At 42.0% G+C, this 21,940-nt stretch overlaps 2 protein-coding genes across 2 annotated transcripts in view; one reads left to right on the forward strand and one right to left on the reverse strand.

The window, feature by feature from the left end:
• Positions 1 to 21,940, forward strand: part of LOC142151202 (uncharacterized) — a 76,037-nt gene that overhangs the window by 8,619 nt on the left and 45,478 nt on the right. The window lies entirely within an intron of this gene.
• On the reverse strand, positions 1,923 to 20,310 carry ZMYND15 (zinc finger MYND-type containing 15). Its single transcript, XM_075206572.1, has 14 exons — positions 20,253 to 20,310; positions 18,323 to 18,710; positions 15,785 to 16,007; positions 14,605 to 14,760; positions 12,285 to 12,445; positions 11,561 to 11,695; positions 11,368 to 11,454; positions 11,129 to 11,245; positions 10,924 to 11,012; positions 8,222 to 8,323; positions 8,006 to 8,132; positions 6,392 to 6,450; positions 5,221 to 5,381; positions 1,923 to 2,505 (listed from the first exon to the last, which is right to left on the reverse strand). The coding sequence occupies exons 2-14, from the start codon at positions 18,669 to 18,671 to the stop codon at positions 2,325 to 2,327; spliced, it is 1,947 nt and encodes a 648-aa protein (XP_075062673.1). The 5' UTR covers positions 18,672 to 18,710; positions 20,253 to 20,310; the 3' UTR covers positions 1,923 to 2,324.

Below are 21,940 nucleotides of genomic sequence, written 5' to 3' on the forward strand. Positions count from 1 at the left end.
TATGCCACCCTGTCTGTTGTTTTACTGGGGATCGGCTGGGCTTGCCTTGCCACTGTCCCCTTTCTTCTCCCACATGCGCCCTCTAGCCATAGTAAGAGGGGCTTTTGCTGCTGCCACCACTAGACTACTTTGCAGCGTACAGAACTGTGTTCTTCTGGGTAACTCTTGCTGCTAGTGTACCCCTGGGCTTGTACACCTGGGCTTGTACACCTGTGTTGGTACACCTAGGCTGGTACCCCTGGGCTGGTACCCCTGGGCTGGTACACCTGGGCTGGTACCCCTGGGCTGGTACCCCTGGGCTGGTACACCTGTGCTGGTACACCTGACTTGTTGCCTTCAGATCCGGGTTTCTGTAGATAGTTCCCCCTGACCTATCACATTGGCCAGAGCTGCAGGTAGCGGGCAAAGCGTCTAAAAGATAAATCTCCTGCCTATAACCACTTCGAGGGACCCTGCACCAGGGTCTGATTCTCCCCCCCTGGCTGACAACATTACCAGGGGGAAAGAAGTAAAATCCCAGGGCAGTAGTCCCTGCCCTGCTGCTTCTTCAGCTCTTTGAGCTCCAGTATGCGGCTTAGCCTCCTGGATTTATCAGACCCTCTGGCAGCCACTGGAAGCTGGCTGCCGGGGGATCAACTCTTTGGTGGCCCCCTTGGCTACCGCTAGACCTGGGCTGCTCCCACAGCCCCCACGGTGCCACCAGGGACCAGGACTACCACCAGATCCCCTGCACTCTGGTTCCTAATTATGGGAACCAGAGCAGAACAGTTTAAACACTGCCAGTGGACCCTGGATCCCCACTGGACCACCAGGGAGGTAGAAACATTTTTATTAAATATAAATTTACACATTTTATTTACTATATTGGACATTTAACACATTACACATATTCCCGCCTAGTTATCCCTTTCGGCGCTGCACGTCGGTTAACTACCGGCACTGCAGTGCCTACACCTTAAATATATTCATTCATTAATGTCCTGCATACACATTCACTCTTAAATATACATTTACACACTCCCCAGTGCCTAGAGATGGGGTTTAACCCATTCATTGCTGCAGCGCTGGCTCCTACTTTCCCAGTACCGCAACACATACTTTAAAATGCATTTGTGTTTAATAATTATGTTTCAAGTTTATCAGTCCCGCACGCGGCGCCTAGCGCCGGTGTATTAACCACTCTGGTGCTCGGTATTAAACCTCCCGGAGCTCCATTTAAAGATGGCCACCACACGCGTGTGGCAGCCAGACACTCGGCCACAGCTGCTTAGACCTTCAGTTGTATAGACTGAATGTGTGTGTTCCAGTGTACACACAAGTATGTGAATTAGCAGGTTCACCATTGTGTGAGAGATGGCAATCTCACTCCATGATAGTGCTGAATCTGTAGGTAACCACAGGGACCTAATTCATGTTGAGGCGTAAGTCCATTTGCGTTCTGTATCTTGTGTGTAATAGGTCTGTGCATGCTCAGAAATGTACTTTAATTGGGTCTGTTGGGAGGTATGCCTACATAAAACTGTCTGTGTAATAAAATCAACACTCCAAACAGATACCTGCAGAACATCCCTCTCCCCAACATAGTGCCATAGATCAAAGCAGAATATCCCTCCTTCTCAACACCATACTGGCTCCTGACAGACCCCTACAGAGCATCCCCCCAACATACTACCCGCTCCTTCATACGTAAACATTGATCATCCTCATAGGAACATAAATGGACCTCCCTACATCTCTTATTCCTGACCATCCTCATTATAACATTGTGTAGGTGATGCTCTCCTAGAACTCAATATACATCCAAACCAGGAAAGACAGAAACAAGGTTCTGATATGGAGGCTCTTTTATGTCCACACTAATTAAATACAAATGATCAAAGTTTATTTCCAAACTGTACAGTTGTATGTGAAATAGCATTGAAATATAGTTGACTAAAAAGTAATTGCAGAGTATAGAAAAAGTGAACTTAAAAATAATGAAATAACCTAAGGGGTTCTCAATATGTGGAGTCAGGCTGTGTGTATAATGTATCACAAGGCGATCCTTTTCTTACTTGCGATTTTATGTACTGTAATAAGACAATTCTTCATTTAACTGTTGTATCTCAGTTCTTAGTGATTGAATTGTTATTAGATTATTCTCTAGCCCAGATATATAATTATGTATCTTTATTGTCTCTATCGGTGCTGTTTATTATGTGATATCTCCCTCTGTACCAGGAAGTGGTTTCTTCTGCTCAATCTATAGGGCAGTCGTTAGTAAATAAATAGACATAAAAGTGGCTGTTATAAATTTTTATTCACAGCCATTATAAACTTCCATCTTATTTATGTTTCCTGCACTGGTTACGCCCCATCTGTTTCTTCTTCCTATGATTGGGGGTGTCATTGACTGTTTCGGGGGGTAGGTCTGGGGCAGTTCCGTTGGACACTTGGCCATTGCATTTCTTGATGTTGTTTTGGGTAGATTTGTAGATCAAATAGAAGAGGAATGCGTTGCTGTACCTGGAATAAAATGTTATTATAAGATCATTGTCATCAGCATTACGTTTCTCTTACGTTTATTTTAAAAAAATCATTTGTGTTTGTTCTTTATGAGGGTTATTTATAGGTTGGCACAGAATGTACGCAGGGAAATGATGCATGTAAAATAATGTGCGTTTACATGTATGTATTGAGTGGGATGTATTCTCATGATGTATCCAGCTCAAAAACAGGGTCATTTGCGCCAGACGTATGTCAGGAGTTCTTGCCTAGATAAAGCACAAGCGAAATGCGCGCCTGTGTTTTCGATCACAAACTATAAATAGGGGTGAATACTTTAATTGCCTAATAATAAATGAGTGACCAGGGATAGAGATACAAGGGTATACAATGACAGATGTAAAAGAGATAATAGTCCAGCTAAAGCAACGAGACACAGAGAAAGGATGGGCAGGTGGAGTAAGCTGTACACTGGCTCAGCTCTTAGCCCAAGCTCCCACTTTTTAGATATTCTCACAAATATATCGCTTTGGGTATTTCTAAATACAGTTGGCAAACGTCACAGCAGCACTGAGGATCGACTTCTTACTGATAAACAAGGCTGTTTTAGGATCTACAGAACTACCATCTCTGTCCCGCTGAGCTCAGCTATCATTGCTGTTTAAACATCTGTTCTGCTACTCACTGAGCTCATTTCTGTTTACTGTTACCATATCTATTTGGCTGCTGGACCCTCAGCACCCATCCGTCAGCATCGTCATGGACCTCGATGTGTCAGAGCGCCAGATACTGCCTACTCCATTAACCCCAGCCAGGGGGCAGTAAAGTATCCTTCACCTCTTCCATTGCCCCACACAATTTGGATCAATTGTTCCTTTCTACTTTCTTATTACCTACCCTAGCTAATACACATTCATTCATATCTCTCCATCATGCACCTATTCAATTTAAAGTGTCTCCTATTTAATGTCAACATACTTCTCTCCAAACTCCTCTTCTTTCTCCATCATCCTAATCCTCCGTTCCCGATTATGATTTCCCCTTCAGTACTTCCCTCCTTGTTAGTCTGTACACAAACTGTTTTGTCTCCTGAACCCACCACACTCATCAGCCTACATAAATAAAACTCACACAAACAAACCCTCCTCACATGTCCTCTTTCTCACCCTGCTCCTTCCCACATCGCCTCTTTGCCACCTTCAACTCGCTTCTCTTCCTACCTGCACCACCTCCTCCTTCCTCCCTCACTGCCCATACTTTTGCCACCTATTTCAAAGACAAAATTAACACCATTCAACAAGATATTTCCAGTAACTGAAGACGAAGTCTCTGCACTCATCTTAGCATCTCACCCTACAACCTGTCCTCTCGACCCTATTCCCTCCCAACTTCTTCGCTCCCTCTCCTCCACTACATGCCCACCTCTAACTCACCTCTTCAACCTGCCTCTCTCCACTGACACATTTCCATCCTCCTTTAAACATACACTCATCTCACCTATTCAAATGAAACTATCTCTCGATCCAGCCTCTCTCTCCAACTACTGCCTTATTTCTCTCCTTCCTTTTGCCTACAAACTACTTGAGTGATTAGTGTACAAACGTCTGTCTCACTTGCTCTCCTCTCATTCCATTCTCGACTCTCTGCAATCAGGCATCCGTCCCCAACATTACACTAAAACTACTCTCACAAAAGTGACCAATGATCTACTTACTGCAAAATCTAATGGTAATTTCTCTTCTCATTCTCCTGCTGCTTTTGATACTGTTGATCACCCTCTTTTCCTACACATCCTTCACTCCATTGGCCTTTGTGAGACAGTTCTTTCCAGGTTCACTTCCTACCTATCGAACCGCTCCTTTAGTGTTTCTACCTCTGGCCCATCCTCCCCTCCACTCCCACTATCTGTTGGAGCCCCACATAGACTTGCCTGTGAAGCCCTTTTTGTGCAAAGCAATGGTCAATCCTCAAGAGGTGGGTGGACAAACAAAATCCCACAAATTCTGACAAACTCCAAGGACTGATTAAGCAAGAATACAGTTTTATATACAAGATTTCAACACTTTACACTGATCACTACATAATTTAAAAAATATTTTGCTTTTTTAATAAAACAATTTAAGAATCTTGTCCTAAGGAAAATAGTTTTTAATAATTAATTAATAAAGATTGATTATTCAAATATTTTCTGATGCTAATTATGGTTCAGTTCCCACAATCTGCTTTAAATTCCTTGATAAAATAATGGTACGCCGATAAGTGTGTAAGTCCTCTGTGTTATGAGATGGGAAATATTCCCCAGAAATGTCTGTACAAGTTCCCATAACTGGTTGCTGCATGTGGAGTGTGACAGGAAGAGTCTTCCATGCCTCCCAACTGTTCCGTATAGAATCATGGACCTTGATAGGCATGGGCTTACATGGATGGGGGATCAGGGGTGGCACTTATCTTGTCCCAATTTTGCAAGTATAAATGCTGGGAGGTATGGTGACGGGATATTTATAAAAATACTTTGTGGAACACCCACGTGATATTATCTAATACTGGTTACATTGCAGGGAATACAGAGTTATGTTGTATGTGTGTACACATGAGAGGACCATCTGTATTTTATACCACTTACTTTTTATGTGGAGGGAGCCTGAAAACACCAGTTATAGTTTCATAATGGAGCCTGACACAGGAGTGGGATTGGCCGCTGTGTCCTATACATTACTGAGGGATCTGGTTACTCACCAAGGCATGCAGTTATCTGTGGCTGCGATTCGCAATGGCGAGCGAAATGGGTTAAGTATTGGAGGGCTGACATTCCCACCCATCGCCATGGAAACCACCTGTCCATCCACATCACAGCTGTACTGAGAACAGTCGGAGAAATAGGCCGGAACCTTCAGTGTCTGAAATAAAACAGTAAATAAACCAGACTAGTTACTCCTCTCTCTGTAACACCCAGTCTGTGTCACCCTACAGGGGGAGGGACAGACTCATATCTCCCTTATGTCTGTGACACCCAGCAGGGGGAGGGACAGACTTATAGCTCCTTTCTGTCTGTCACCCTGAAGGAGGAGGGACAGACTCATAGCTCCCTTCTGTCTGTGTCACTGTGTCACCCTGCAGGAGGTAGAACAGACTCATAGCTCCCTTCTGTCTGTGTCACTGTGCCACCCTGCAGGAGGTAGAACAGACTCATAGCTCCCTTCTGTCTGTGTCACTGTGCCACCCTGCAGGAGGTAGAACAGACTCATAGCTCCCTTCTGTCTGTGTCACTGTGTCACCCTGCAAGGGGAGGGACAGACTCATAGCTCCCTTCTGTCTGTGTCACTGTGTCACCCTGCAGGGGGAGGGACAGACTCATAGCTCCCTTCTGTCTGTGTCACTGTGCCACCCTGCAGGAGGTAGAACAGACTCATAGCTCCCTTCTGTCTGTGTCACTGTGTCACCCTGCAGGAGGTAGTACAGACTCATAGCTCCCTTCTGTCTGTGTCACTGTGTCACCCTGCAGGAGGTAGTACAGACTCATAGCTCCCTTCTGTCTGTGTCACTGTGCCACCCTGCAAGGGGAGGGACAGACTCATAGCTCCCTTCTGTCTGTGTCACTGTGTCACCCTGCAGGAGGTAGAACAGACTCATAGCTCCCTTCTGTCTGTGTCACTGTGCCACCCTGCAAGGGGAGGGACAGACTCATAGCTCCCTTCTGTCTGTGTCACCCTGCAGGAGGTAGAACAGACTCATAGCTCCCTTCTGTCTGTGTCACTGTGCCACCCTGCAGGGGGAGGGACAGACTCATAGCTCCCTTCTGTCTGTGTCACTGTGTCACCCTGCAGGAGGTAGTACAGACTCATAGCTACCTTTGGTCTATGTAGATATCTATGATGGGAGATAATTTGTAGTTTAGTACATCACATACCTGTAGTCGTGGTAATGTACTCAGCCAGGAATCACTTAATCCAAACCCAGAGTTAAATCCTGCAGTGAAAGTGATGGATATGATGGTTACCATATGCTGTGGTGAAGTATGTGGAGAGTAATATAACCCTTTATATCTCTATACATATTCCTTATACTCTACAGTTTGGGGGATACAGAGACTATGGGTTACAGCGACTATGGGATACAGAGACTGTGGGTTACAGCCTGACTTGGGGGAGTTCCTGGATCTCACCTGAATCATTGAAAATGTATTTTATATCTGGGGTTCTGGGAAAATCATTATGTTCTATGTCACAATAACTTCTACACACAAGAGACTGGTATCCCTGATACTGGGCATCTCACTGCACTAAACTCTGGTACTCTGTCCATAACTCCATCATAAACCCTATATAAACCCCAGAGGAAAGCCACAATGTACACAGTCTTCATCCCATAGAGGGAGAGAGAGAGAGATGGGGTCTAATTTGGGCAACAACTTTTATCATCCACATCATCATTTCTTTGGAAGTGCCACAAAGTTTTTGTAGCTTAAGCACACATAGAAAGAGAACAAGGAAATATGAGGGTGGTGGTACATACATGGGATAGGGGGTAGAGAGGGCCCTGCTTGTGAGGGATTACAGTCTAGAGGCAGAGGGCAATGCTGAGACAATAGAAGATAGTAAGACTTGGAGTGTACATGGGATAGGAGCTGGCAGAACATGCCTAGGGAGTGGCATCAGGTTGGGGTAGGATAGTCTATAGTGAAGAGGTCGGTTATGAGAGATTAGTTGAAAGATTGAAGTTTGATGGAGAGTTTGGCTGCATATCAGCAGAGCAGTGGTCTCACCAGAAAACAATGCCACAAACTTAAAGCAGTGTGTATGACTCTTTCTACAGGAAATACACAACTTCCATTAATAGGTGTCACGAATCATAAAAATTCAGGATCTAGATTGATTAGACAATCTAGATCCTGTACCGACCTGCTTACTTGGATAATAAAAATACATTTCATCGGTTCCCCATCATTGCCAGGGTGACCCATAAAAGATTGACGACCCTGGGAAGAAAACCATCATTTTCATGAAATCCTCTGCAAGGAGGAAAAAATTCTGTGTCCTAGAACAAAGTCTTCTCTAGCCCGCTTATCTTGTGTGAAGTTCATTCACACTTAAGGAAACCACCCTCAAAAACAAGGCTTGTTTTCAGACCCTTCATATGAAGACTTGTCCACTCCTCCTCTGGCACTTTGTGCCCAATAAATTTCCAATTTAAATATCTGAAGTAACAGGACAATATATCTGTGAGCTCTCTCGTTAGGTAAATAATCCATTCAGGAACAAATATGGGGATGCTAAATCAATAAGCTTCCCTGGAAAATCATACAGGTTTCATTGGTCATCTAAGTTCCCAAGACATTAAACTAAGGGAGGTAACAGCAAAAGTGGTGGGATGTAGCTGAGTGATTGAGCCTCATCTCCTTGTTTATGCTGACCTTACATGGACACTCAGTGTAACCCATGGTCCCTGTGTCACCCAATGCTACCTGATATTGTGATATATATTCTCTATAGGTGATTGTATGAATATCTGCCATGATACAAACCAATCACAAGGTCAGGTTTAGCCACTTGGAGGGTGTGATAGGGCCGGGTATGAATTTTGACATGTATGCCCCGCACTCCTCTGTCTTTATCAGGAGACGTAAGATCGGAACAGACCACCTCAGAATCCTGCAGGAAAGGAGGTATTAATATTTCACATCAAGATTACAGGGTGATTACAAACATCGCCCCCATACACATCTCCCCGATCTTCTCACCTTCCTGTGTATTATGAAGCTTCTCTCATCCTCCTCCGGTGGGAGGTCTGTACCTGCAAACACCAACTCCAGAACCACATGGGGCATCAACACCGACAGCTCCTGCAGAAATAAATCACTGTGTTCTATTATATTTCATTTTATCTATTACACAGTTACACAGAGTGGAGTGAGCAAATATGCAGGTCCATTGAGTTCCAATTTAGCCTTATATGGGAGAGATGGAGGGAGTTTCTTTTATGGCCTCAAAAATGGATATTGGGAAATTTTCCTGGGACAGTCACTCCCACAATGTCCTCTATTATTTATAGCTACAGGTATAATTTCCTGCAATAAAATCTCCAAACCATCTTTGCTGTTTGTAAATTTGTCTTCACCCTGTCAGGGAATCCACAGCTTAACCACCCTTACAGTAAACCACTAAGGATCTGAATCATTAAAGCATGCAAAACGCACATACTGTACTTTTTCTTCTAAAATTCATGTACATTGATTATATACAAATTTGTATTCAACTAGAAGTGGATTTGAAGAAATTTCCCTTATTGAATAAGGATCTAGGTACAATTTGCTCTGACAAACACAATACTTTGCATGATACATCTGTCCAATCTGCAGCTCTACCAAGACCTGGCCCCTTCATCCATTACCAAGCGTCGAGACATGCAGGATTTTGCGCAAACCCTCTTGGACAAAGGGATCCGTATTCATGGCGTTTCCCCTTCAAACTTATTGTGGACCTTGAGGTTAAAACTGTCATCAATCGAGACGCTAGGGAAGGAAAGGACTTACTCGCCTACTTGCAGACCAAGCAATCCCATTTATAGAAGCTCCAGATGGAACTTCCCATAATGATCCAGTGGTTACAATCAAAACCTTGAAAAGTATTAAGCGGCCCTTTATAACCTCCATCAGGTGACCCACAGGAGTCCAACCCTCTCCCAGCCATTCGCCTGTGTAGACTTCCTAAACTCACTTCTACATCTGCAGCAACCATTAGCAACAACATCACCGATGAGGAGATTAAAGCTGCTATCAAGTCCCAAAAGCTGTCCATGGCTCCGGGACCAGATGGCTACCCAATGTCCTATTACAAAACATTTGCATTTAGCCTAATCCCACACCTCCGCTCCGTATTTACACGAATCCTGAATGGGGAACATTTCTACCTACCCAGATACCAACAGGGTCATAGTGCTCCGCAAACCGGGCAAGGACCTCACCATCTTCTCTAATTATCGCCGATCTCTTTACTGAACACCGATCTTAAAATTTTTACTCTTGCAAATAGGGTGAACCCACTGCTTCCCGCTTTAATTGACTCAGATCAAGTGGGTTTCGTCCTGTACAGACAGGCACTCTACAATACCCGTTGGGTCATGAACTTGACCCAACTTGACTTCTCATCAACAAATCAAGTGGACAAGGAAAAGGCGTTTGATAGGGTGTCTTGGTTGTACATGGCTCTCACCCTCCAAAGATTCAGTTTCACAGGAAGGTTCTTGAAGGCCATCAGTGCCCTCTATCTCAACCCCTCCTCCTCGGTTCTCACAAATGGCATGGTGTCTTTGGCTAATGGCATCAGACAGGGCTGCCCTCTTTCTCCCCTGCTCTTTGCCCTAGTCATTGAACCCCTAGCCTGCTATATCTGCGCTAACACAACCATCTCTGGCATTACCACTGTGTCATTCGAGTATAAAATCTCTCTTTTCGTGGATTAAAAAAGCAGCCCCCACCTCATGCCAGGAGGTAATCAATCGTATATAGTTTGTATTCCGGATGGAATACATCAATAGTCTCCATAACAAGAAAGTGGCCTCCTTCCCCAAAGTTTGAGGTGCTTAATACTCAAAGCACACAACACCACCGACTGACACATTGTAAGGTACCCTCACACCTATCCACCGTCACCCTACCAACCCCCCCACTCCGGCATGTCCCCCCTACTATCCCATTACCCCCCCCCCCCCCATATATTAGCACAATGGCAATGACACCTCAGTTTAGGTACAGGGCATGTATCTCCTCCTGGCTCTCTTCCACATTGACCCACTACACTAACTTGGAAGGTTCCGTTCTGTTGGATGCTTGTTACACTGTTCCAGTCTATATCAGACGTGTTCAGTGTACCCTAATTGTGTAATTTACATAATGCCATGTTTGTTTTTTCTTTATACTACTTCATAACTTTACAAATAAAGAGATTTAAGAAAAAGTTTTACGGTTGCTTGCTGTCATGCTCTAGCGAGTAATCATCACTAGTAATCTACACTTACACCCACACTGTACCTGGTGCAAGTGATACAGCAGAAATACACATATCTTGGAATGATATGTCAGACGCTTGAATTGAAAGCTGCTGTGTGCGCTTGAGCTTGGCCCGTCCTTACCCTACACTGACTACGTGCATCCACCCATTCCCCTTCTTGTTCCACCCTGAAATGTTAGCCTGTTGTAAGTGTCCTTTGCACTCTAAGATTAATTGGATGTTCTTGTGTTAACTGGCATACAGTTCTTTTCTGGGCATGTGCAGTGTGATTTAACACAAAATACGGCATGTATCAGCATTTACATTGCCTGATGAATCAGGCTATAAGAGAATAAAACACATCACAAGCATTTACAGATACTTACCACAAAGAAGAGAAACATTTTTAGATATAACTCACTTTCCCATATATACGGGAGGAACGTGTGCTTACCCAGAATAGTAAGATGTTTTTGTACTCCTGTCTTGCTTCTATAATGTGGATTTTCAGTGACTGTTTCTTTAAGATATTCAGCTCTGGAACTAAAGGGAGAGGAACACCAGTCAATGCCTCTCATTAGTTAATTTCATTTGCATTGTGAAAGTCACCTATATTAGCCTGTGGTATGAGCAGTGGTATTTCCCACCTAATTACTTACAGTGCTGAGGAACCATTCGGGAGATGATGTGATAGATGGTGAGGGGATAGGTGAGAAGAGCAGCTATAGGATTGTTTAACTTCAGTCCCCTCCAATCATAATACTCCTTCCAGGTAACTAGAAGACAGCAAGACAATATGATGAAAAACATTCTTTCTGATTGGTCAGATGGGGTGCAGGAGGTTGGTAAAGCAGAAAAAGGTCAAGAAAATGTATGTTTCACCCATCGAGGTACTTACCTAATGAGCTCTTGAGCTTTTCCTTCGGGTCCAGCTTGAGAAGAATTTCTGTGTCCTTCAATAGGGGTTCAGATCGTTCTCGTCCACCTGTAACATACCAGTCTTGTTATCCAGAGCAGTCAGTGGATAGTTGTTTATGTGAAGTACATAGGACCGGTTCACACCCAGGAAATCTGGCCAGTAAGGTTCTCACCATCTAGGTCCCATGCAGGTTTCTTCAGCTGCAGGCAGCTGCTGTGGTAATGAATGCTTTCCACCATCCAGTAACCTCTAGTGAGACCCCGAGTACTCAGGAAACGCTCCTTGTCAAATAAGCGGCTTGTCACTTCTATGATGTGAGAACCAAGGGAAGCATAAGGATGGGATGAGAGAGGGAGAGAGAGGAAGGTGATATATGGAGCAGTAAAAATAGATGAAGGGATGAGACCGCAAGATGAAAACGGAGAGACGAAAATAAAGGTAAGAATGAGAGATGAACATGGAGAAGCAAATAGAGAAAATAAAGAACAGGGTGAGAGAAGACAACTGACAATGGAGAAGAAATAATAGAAGATGGGATAAGAGGGGAAGACAGAACACAGCACTGGAAAATAAATGGTAGGATAAGAAAGACAGAAGAATACAGAGCAGACAGATCGGGACCATTACAGGTGGAATAGAAGTATAGAGGGACGTATTTGGTGTAGTAATGGTAGACACAACACAAGTGTATTGAATATGGAGAGAGGAAATTGAAGATACAGAAAAGGGACAGACAACAGAAACAGTGAGACGTTGGCTATAGAGACGTGAATGAGAGTAACAATGGAAGGCATTAGTGAAGAGACATAATACAGGGAAGATTGGGGAATGTCACAGGATCCCAGGTCCCTAATGGGTCACACATGTTTGAGGAATTCCCGCAGGTCAGCAATCACCTTTGCTGAAATAAAAGGGCAGATCCGCCAACTCATCCTCAAACTGCATAAATTGCTTCATCTTCTCGCACCAGTACTCGTGGCTGATATCAGATGGACATTTCTTCCAGTCCAACATTTTACACTTCTCCGAGCAGTAGAGAACCGCACCACACTTATCACTGAGGGCAGAGAGACGTCATCAGAGACAGCAGGTCTACATGTGAAGTGACTCCAGAATACAAGGGAAGGAGCATACAGTGCTGGGTTTATATACAGTGTGACTCCAGATTATAGGTACAGAATCATACAGGGTTGGTTTAATATACAGAGTGACTCCAGATTACAGGGACACAATCATACAGTGTTGGGTTTATACACAAGGTGACTCCAGATTATAGGTACAGAATCATACAGGGTTGGTTTAATATACAGAGTGACTCCAGATTACAGGGACACAATCATACAGTGTTGGGTTTATACACAAGGTGACTCCAGATTATAGGTACAGAATCATACAGGGTTGGTTTAATATACAGAGTGACTCCAGATTATATTGCTACGATCATACAGTGCTGGGGATATATACAGATTGACTCCAGATTATAGGAACAAGATCATACAGTCCTGGGTTAATATACAGAGTGACTTCAGATTATAGGGACAAGATTATACAGTGCTGGATTTATATAGAGAGTGACTCCAGATTATAGGAACAGGATCATACAGTGCTGGGTTAATATACAGAGTGACTCCAGATTATAGGAACAGAATAACACAATGTGGGCCTATATACAGTGTGATTTGGGATTATAGGGACAGGGTCATACAGTGCTGGTCTATATACAAATAATCGTTAAACTTAGGAGACTTAGATAACTATTATAACCTGGAGACCTAGATCATATTTACTATACTTGGGAGACCAAGGGGAACATTATTGAAAAGTTAATGGCCATGAATTAACTGTCTAAATGTTGCAAGATCATGAAAAAGTGTATTTTCCCTAAGCTTCATATGTTCCCCAGAAGATAGCCCTTTCTCTTCCGAGAAAAAGAATATAAAAGAAACAAAAGGGAAAGTGGCAGGAAGAGACCATTTCTCTGGAGCACATAGCTCTGTACTAGTAGAGTTTGTGTATTCGAAGCATTTATGTTTACGAAAACTCTGCAACCACCGATAAATGCTTTTGTTCTATTTAAAACATACCTGTTGCCTACACACAGTGGAAGCAGCCATTTTGTGGGTGGAATCAATATGTTGGCTATCAATTCACAGGGAATTTTGTGCATCAGCCTATGAATATTCATTCAGGACACAATATATCTGGCTCGTCTGTAGACTATTTATAAAGCACACCCAATGTTCTCCCAAAAACACCAATTTGTTCCACTTGTGCACCTCAATGACCCATCCAGCTTGCTTTACGGTACATGCCCCAATCCCAAAAACCTGTGTAGTAGCGTTCCATTAACCACCAGCCAATCACAAGTGGCCAGTGTGGCAAAAATGTTACCTTTGATAATTTCAAATCAGTTAATTTAAAGTTCATTTATTTCATTAAAATTTATTTGAAATGTATGTGTGTTTATTTATTTTTTTACTCTTTTGGTATAACGGGAAAGGGTCTAATGGACCCTTGTTCATTTTACTGGGACCAATGGAGTAGAAAAATATGCCACTGTAAAGGTCCATGTTTTGTTAACTGTAAGCTCCTCAGCCCAATGGGGTTGGAAAGATCCTCAGTACTTTTCTTTCCTTGTTGTAGGGTGGAGGAGTGGTGCTGTTTTTTGCAGTGGTACCCAAATTTTATGGTGCACTATTATAGTGGTAACTAGCTCAGGCTTTCTAGAGTAGGAGCTTTTTGGGGCGGGGCCTGGCTGTTCATTTTTTAATTGTTTATTTATGCACTGTGGATAAGTATAGGGTAAGCCGCTATTTATGCCAGCTCCGAGCTGGTGCAGAAGTCTAATCCCTTTACGAGTGGAAATGGCCGCGCTCTGCAGAGAACTTCCCTTCATCTCATTATAATAATATTGCTCTGTAATATGTGATCTGATTCCTGCACTGTTCCACCAACCTTCACACTTTGGTAGAAATCCAGGCCACTTTGCACAAGTCAAGATGCACAGCAAGTCAAAATCTGTACAGTGTTTCATAACCAACATCCACAGTGTTTAGGCTCCAGGTCCATATAGTATAACATTCTACAGTTACAGTATCTGGCTGAATGCTGATGACGATGTCAAGGAGTGAAACCAATTACCTGCAAGATGTTGTACCATACCTCCACGCAGACACCTCAGACCCCTGCCCGCAAACTCTTTACCCTTTGCCTTACCAAGGGGTAAGCGTAGCTTCAAACCTCCTTTTCTTACACACGTGGCAACTCCACACCATCTTTGCAGAGAAGATGAAGTTTCCATTCGTGGACCAGTCTCTCATCGGCTCCTTTTGGACTCGGACTCCCATGGGAGGGAGGTGGTTGCTGAGAAACCTGAAGGGCATAGTGAAGACTTAGGGAGAACATGGGAACTTTTACACTAGCTGTTATAATTAAATTTACATTTTATGCAGGCATTTTTCACTGCATTTTTTTAAATAAGTAAAGTGCAATGGAGTATATTCTACCAGCCCCATCAAAAACAGCCTCAAAGACACCCTGTACCTTGCAGTCAGTTACTAAGTGGCTCCTGAGATTACTTACAAAAAAACAATAGTTATTAGTCAGTTATCAGTGTTGTAGACATCAAACAGATCCTTCATAGATTATAATACCAGAAATAAATTCCTTATTTATGCTAGTAATGTCTGTCAAGGCCCAGGAGGATTAGTAGATTACATTGACAAAGACATGATCTCAGACTGTCTTGGTGGAGAGGTCACGGTGGGCAGGATAGGAATTACTGTGTAGCACCATCAGGGGTGTGCCTAGCTATCCTCCTGAGGTGGGAACTGGACCATTCATTCACCCTCATTCCTTACCACCAGGAGCGGCTCAGTGAGCAACAGTGCAAGTTGTTAATGAAGACGGATGTTCGAGTCCCTGGGGTAAATTTATCAAGCTGCAAGTTTCCGGTGGGTTTGAAAAGTGGAGATGTTGCCTATAGTAACCAGATTCTAGTTACCATTCATTTAGTACATTCTACAGAATGATAGCTAGAATCTGATTGGTTGCTATTGACAACATCTCCACTTTTCAACCCCGCCGGAAACTTGCAGCTTGATAAATTTATCCCCCGGTCTCTGCAAATTGTAATGGTGCACTGATCACAATATTCTTAGTGGGGAGGCAGCGCTGGGGGTGTGGCTTTAATCCCTCCCAGGGCACTATATGTAAAGTTCTGCATAATATGGTAATTCTGTATAAGTAAACAATAATAATTATAGCACCAACCATAAATTAAAGTACATTTATACTGCTGTTAAACATACACCCACTGGCTGTGATCCATACACAGGTGGTAATTCTAATATATATGTTTACCCTCATTCATGGCAAAGACCAATCCTATACTTACTCTTGCACTGACGGCTCTGCCACTGCCAGTCTCCGGGGCCGCCGGGATCGTCCACTGCCCAATGGCCTTGCCATACACTGACACAGCAATTGATAAGCTCTCCTTCCCCAGATCTGCTGCTCTCTCTGACTGTCACACTTGCCGGCCATCAGGAAGTCCATGCCCATCACAGTGCCTGTCTCTTCCACCACTAAGAGCAGATACTGAATCCGGCACAGGTCATCTGAGGAGTATTACAACACATCACATCCAAGTACTGTTATTCCAGATACCTTCAAGATACCCATTAGCTATGTTCCATCACTTAAAATGGTAATAGCAACAGAATGCTATTTAATAATTTATATTGTAAGCTCTTTCAGCTAGGATTCTCTATCCAAATATGTTTCCTCTGATAATTCCTGATCAACAATTAACTAATATTGTCAGAACAATATTTGCAGTATAGATATCATGTATAAATTGATTCATACAGATATACTAGACAAAAAATATTTCTTCCCAGTGGCCAAGAAAAAGATTGGCACAACCAAGTGCCAGGTATATACCCATTGTTGTTCATCAAGAGGAAATAGTTGTGATCAATGTATATAGTATTCTGTCCAGGAGAAAAGTAATTTGTTTCTTAACATATTGGTAGTTATTTTGTAAAATATATTTCACTGCCTCTAGACCTTGCTGATGGTTAATACAAATACACAAAGAGCAAATCTCTAACATTACCTATCAATAATTATTATTCCAATTTGTACTAATTGACCCAAGATATCCAGAGTGTACTTTATATGGCATTTTAGAAAAACCATCAAGGGTTATTAATAGTAACCTATATATTCATAAATAATATTGACCTCCCTGGTGGGGGTATCAAGTTAGGTTTCCTGGTGTCATCCTGATGGAGAGTGTATGCTGTGTTATCATGATGGAATGAGAAAGCACTGTTTTCAGCAAGAAGTTGTCTGTGAGTGCATTACCAGAATGGTGCCCGTGTCACAAGTGGAGCTTGATACCCAAGATATGCTATAATATTTATTATGCTTATGATATAGCCGATTTACCTTCAGGATCATGTGACTATACATGTCATATGACCCTTTGTTTATTGAACCAGTACGGAAGCGCTGCTCTGCGCACTTGTTTATACATGCGCAGACTAGTGACTTTTGGCATTCTCTGCGCATATGCAAAATGGCGCGACTCATTTACAGCGCACAGGCGCAAAATGCCATCGCGCACTATATTTATATTTAGGCGATCTGGCTACCCAGTCTATCATTTCCTCCTGATGAGGTCTACAATTTTATTACACGAAACGCGTTGAGGATTTTATGTATGTTTATTGAATAACAGAGACTCCTTTCTGGGACTTATTGGTTCTATGCTTGTGTATGAATCACCCGGGATACATCTTTGCCAGGATCCAATACATTGTGGAATAGAATTTTCAGATAAGCTAATCTCTTTTTATATAAATGTGAATGTGATAGCTATATGTTTCTATGTGCATTCAATTTATGTGTGACTATACTACACTATGTTGGCTTTTATCTGATGGTTTATGCCTGAGATGAACAGCAAACATACGAGGACTTCAGGATTGTATACATATATACATTTGGATGGGTTTGGTGTGCACGTTGAAAACACAAAGGATTATGCACTATTTCTGGTTTTATGTTCCATCTATCTCTGGTCACTCTGCCTCTGAGTCTGCTATGAGGTGCTAGAACACCCTTTGATACATTTGAGATTCTCTATTGTTTGGTACGCACAACTTCGTTATTAAAGGTATTGGACGGTGATCTTACAATACTACACTATTTTGGCGCCCTATCCCTGTCTTTTTATTTATATCTATCTATCTTTATACATCATCATCATCATCATTTATTTATATAGCGCCACTAATTCATAACACACACACACACAGACTAGGGTCAATTTGATAGCAGCCAATTAACCTACCAGTATGTTTTTGGAGTGTGGGAGGAAACCGGAGCACCCGGAGGAAACCCACGCAAACACGGGGAGAACATACAAACTCCTCACAGATAAGGCCATGGTCGGGAATTGAACTCAGGACCCCAGTCCTGTGAGGCAGAAGTGCTAACTAGTATTTCATATAAATGTTGAATTTGCTCATTGAGTTTAGTGAATACATTTACAATATTAATCACCACAACCACCCTCTCATTAAGAGAAGAGGGACATGAATATCATATACATCCTTTTAGCTGGGTTTATGGAGCATCCACTGAACCTACAATAGGGATCATTTATTCCTACTGAAGATGAACTATCTCATTACACCAACGTCCTTACAGGTATTAGATCATGGACTGAAATAACAGGACCCTTTGTTTTATAGAATGTTGTGAACTTTCTATAGGGAACCTGGATGGCAGTTTCAGGCTCTGCTAACCCTGCAGTACACGCATGATAATGAAGTTATTAGCGCAACTATTTCCAAACCAAAGGGTGAGTTACTTGTTTCATGTGGATCACAATACCCTACAAAAAAGGTGGCTGATCACCCACCTGCCTCCTCTGCTCTTCCACCGGTCTCTCCAGCACACAGTCCTTCCAGATCAGTGAGGGTGATGTATTTCTCCAGGTCACAGAGACGTAAAGCGTCATCTCCGTAGAAGCCGTCTCCCATCTGTAGCTCGGGATTCCTGAGCTGGAAACTGATGTTGTCATTACGTAGGACATGGAGGAACCAGCAGGTCGTGTCATAGGGCAGCGCCTTCAGTCTGCTCTCCTGCTGTCGGTTCTTCACGGTTCTGTCCAGTCTACCGGAACAGTCCATCAGGTAACGCCGGTACCAGCTGAACAGCAGCTCCGAATATTCCACCATGGGGTCACGATAGCCAGACACAAACTCCATCTCTGTCCTGAAAATATCAGCGACAAGGTACAGTCTTTTCTGTAAGATAAAAGATAACATTTTTCTATGTATTCTTAAACCGGTACAAATATATTATTAGTAAAACCTTAATTATTATTATAGATGGTCCTGAAAATAAAATGTTAATGTTACATGTTATATAATGCCTCACAACTGTCCTGATTTGAGGCTTTGTCCTGTGGGCCACAATGTTGGGAGGTATGTGATGCTCACTGCTACAGAAGCGGTGCCCATGTGCCAGGCATATCTGTCACTGGTGCGCAAGGCATTGACGGTGGTGCTTTTAGGGGAGGGTAAGGTGGTCCAATGCTATGGGGAAACTGGACACACACCATGATCAGTGACAACACACCTAATATCCCAATACAAAAAGATGGAAAGTATATTGTATCCTAAATTCTGTGGTTGTCAACACAGATTTCATTAACTCACTCTTTCTAAGACAACAAGGGGTTAATGTATTTTGATGAAGGAGATGGACCTACTTCAGAGAATGCTTTCTGTCACCTGACCCTGATTGTTTATCCAGAGATACCCTGTTATCAGTAAGGGACAATCACCCCATTTTATTGCCCAGTTAAGAGGTCAAATGACCCAAACAAATTGGATAAATTCCATATGGGTGGATACATTCCTTATAGGAAACAATCCCCATCAGAGCAAAACTTCACCTGCTACATGTTTATGAACACCAAAATAACGTGTGAGATATATATATGTAAATATATATATCTATATATATATAGATATATATATTTGTTCAAAGGAAATGAACAGACCAGCAACAGAAAACTCACAGAAAAATGGAAGAAACTGGAACAGAAATTGTTGTTTCGCTGGAGATGTTTTGTGATGTTTTATCTTGTTTCTTCTCTTTTGTATATTTCTATTAAATTTTTGTTTTTCTATGAGTTTCCCGGTGATGGTCTGCAGGGCCGTAACTAGAGCTGTGCGACAGGGGGCGACCGCCCAGGGCGCAAAACTGAAGGGGGGCGCAATTTAGGAATATTTTAGGTTAATTTGGTTAAAATTGAGGGCTAGGGGGGCTACGGCTCTGATTGTCTGTTCAGCTCCTATGAACAATTATAGATAAGTTATTCATTATATGAACTATGCGCAGCTTATTGATGGCTTTCCCTGCGGTTAAGAACTGTGCATCCGCTTCCATTTATTTCTCTATACTTATATGATATATATATATATATATATATATATATATATATATATATATATATATATATGTATAACAATCAAATGTTTTAAAATTATAATAATATAATTTTTTTATATTATATTTTACCGTTTATATATATACTCATTATTATAAAACACAGCAGTGTGATCATTATCAGTGTATACTCAGTAATATTATACAGAGCAGTGTGATCATTATCAGTGTATACTCAGTGTTACCTTACAGTGTAGTATGATCATTATCAGTGTATACTCAGTGTTACCTTACAGTGTAGTATGATCATTATCAGTGTATACTCAGTATTATTATATAGCGCAGTGTAGTTATTATCAGTACATAGAGTAACTATATATGGCAGTACATACTCAGTATCACTGTACGATGCAGCGTCCGTCCTCCTGGGGTCTCACGGGAGGTTTATCAGTTTATCTGAGGTCAGTGCATTCTTACAGGATTTCAAATCATCGCATGTTACCATGGCAACGCTGCCATATATACCGGCTACATAGTGATATATACTCACCAATCAATATATACTCAGTATTACTATAGGGAGCCGTGTCATTATCAGTGTATACTCGGTACTATTATATAGTGCAGTATGATCGTTATCAGTGTATACTCAGTATTATTATACAGAGTAGTGTGATCATTATCAGTGTATACTCAGTATTATTATACAGAGTAGTGTGATCATTATCAGTGTATACTCAGTATTATTATATAGCGCAGTGTAGTTATTATCAGTACATAGAGTAACTATATATGGCAGTACATACTCAGTATCACTGTACGATGCAGCGTCCGTCCTCCTGGGGTCTCACGGGAGGTTTATCAGTTTATCTGAGGTCAGTGCATTCTTACAGGATTTCAAATCATCGCATGTTACCATGGCAACGCTGCCATATATACCGGCTACATAGTGATATATACTCACCGATCAATATATACTCAGTGTTACTATAGGGAGCCGTGTCATTATCAGTGTATACTCGGTACTATTATATAGTGCAGTATGATCGTTATCAGTGTATACTCAGTATTATTATACAGAGTAGTGTGATCATTATCAGTGTATACTCAGTATTATTATATAGCGCAGTGTAGTTATTATCAGTACATAGAGTAACTATATATAGCAGTACATACTCAGTATCACTGTACGATGCAGCGTCCGTCCTCCTGGGGTCTCACGGGAGGTTTATCAGTTTATCTGAGGTCAGTGCATTCTTACAGGATTTCAAATCATCGCATGTTACCATGGCAACGCTGCCATATATACCGGCTACATAGTGATATATACTCACCGATCAATATATACTCAGTGTTACTATAGGGAGCCGTGTCATTATCAGTGTATACTCGGTACTATTATATAGTGCAGTATGATCGTTATCAGTGTATTATTATACAGAGCAGTGTGACCATTATCAGTGTATACTCAGTATTATTATACAGTGCAGTGTGATGATTATCAGTGTATACTCGGTATTATTATACAGATCAGTGTGATTATTATCAGTGTATACTCAGTATTATTATATAGCGCTGTGTAGTTATTATCAGTACATAGAGTAACTATATATGGCAGTACATACTCAGTATCACTGTACGATGCAGCGTCCGTCCTCCTGGGGTCTCACGGGAGGTTTATCAGTTTATCTGAGGTCAGTGCATTCTTACAGGATTTCAAATCATCGCATGTTACCATGGCAACACTGCCATATATATACCGGCTACATAGTGATATATACTCACCAATCAATATATACTCAGTGTTACTATAGGGAGCTGTGTCATTATCAGTGTATACTCGGTACTATTATATAGTGCAGTATGATCGTTATCAGTGTATACTCAGTATTGCTATACAGTGTAGTATGATCATTATCAGTGTATACTCAGTGTTACCTTACAGAGCAGTGTAATCATTATCAGTGTATACTCAGTATTATTATACAGAGTAGTGTGATCATTATCAGTGTATACTCAGTGTTACCTTACAGTGTAGTATGATCATTATCAGTGTATACTCAGTATTATTATACAGAGT

Source organism: Mixophyes fleayi, chromosome 4 (genome assembly GCF_038048845.1).
Source record: "Mixophyes fleayi isolate aMixFle1 chromosome 4, aMixFle1.hap1, whole genome shotgun sequence".
In the NCBI taxonomy this organism is placed as follows: Eukaryota; Metazoa; Chordata; class Amphibia; order Anura; family Limnodynastidae; genus Mixophyes; species Mixophyes fleayi.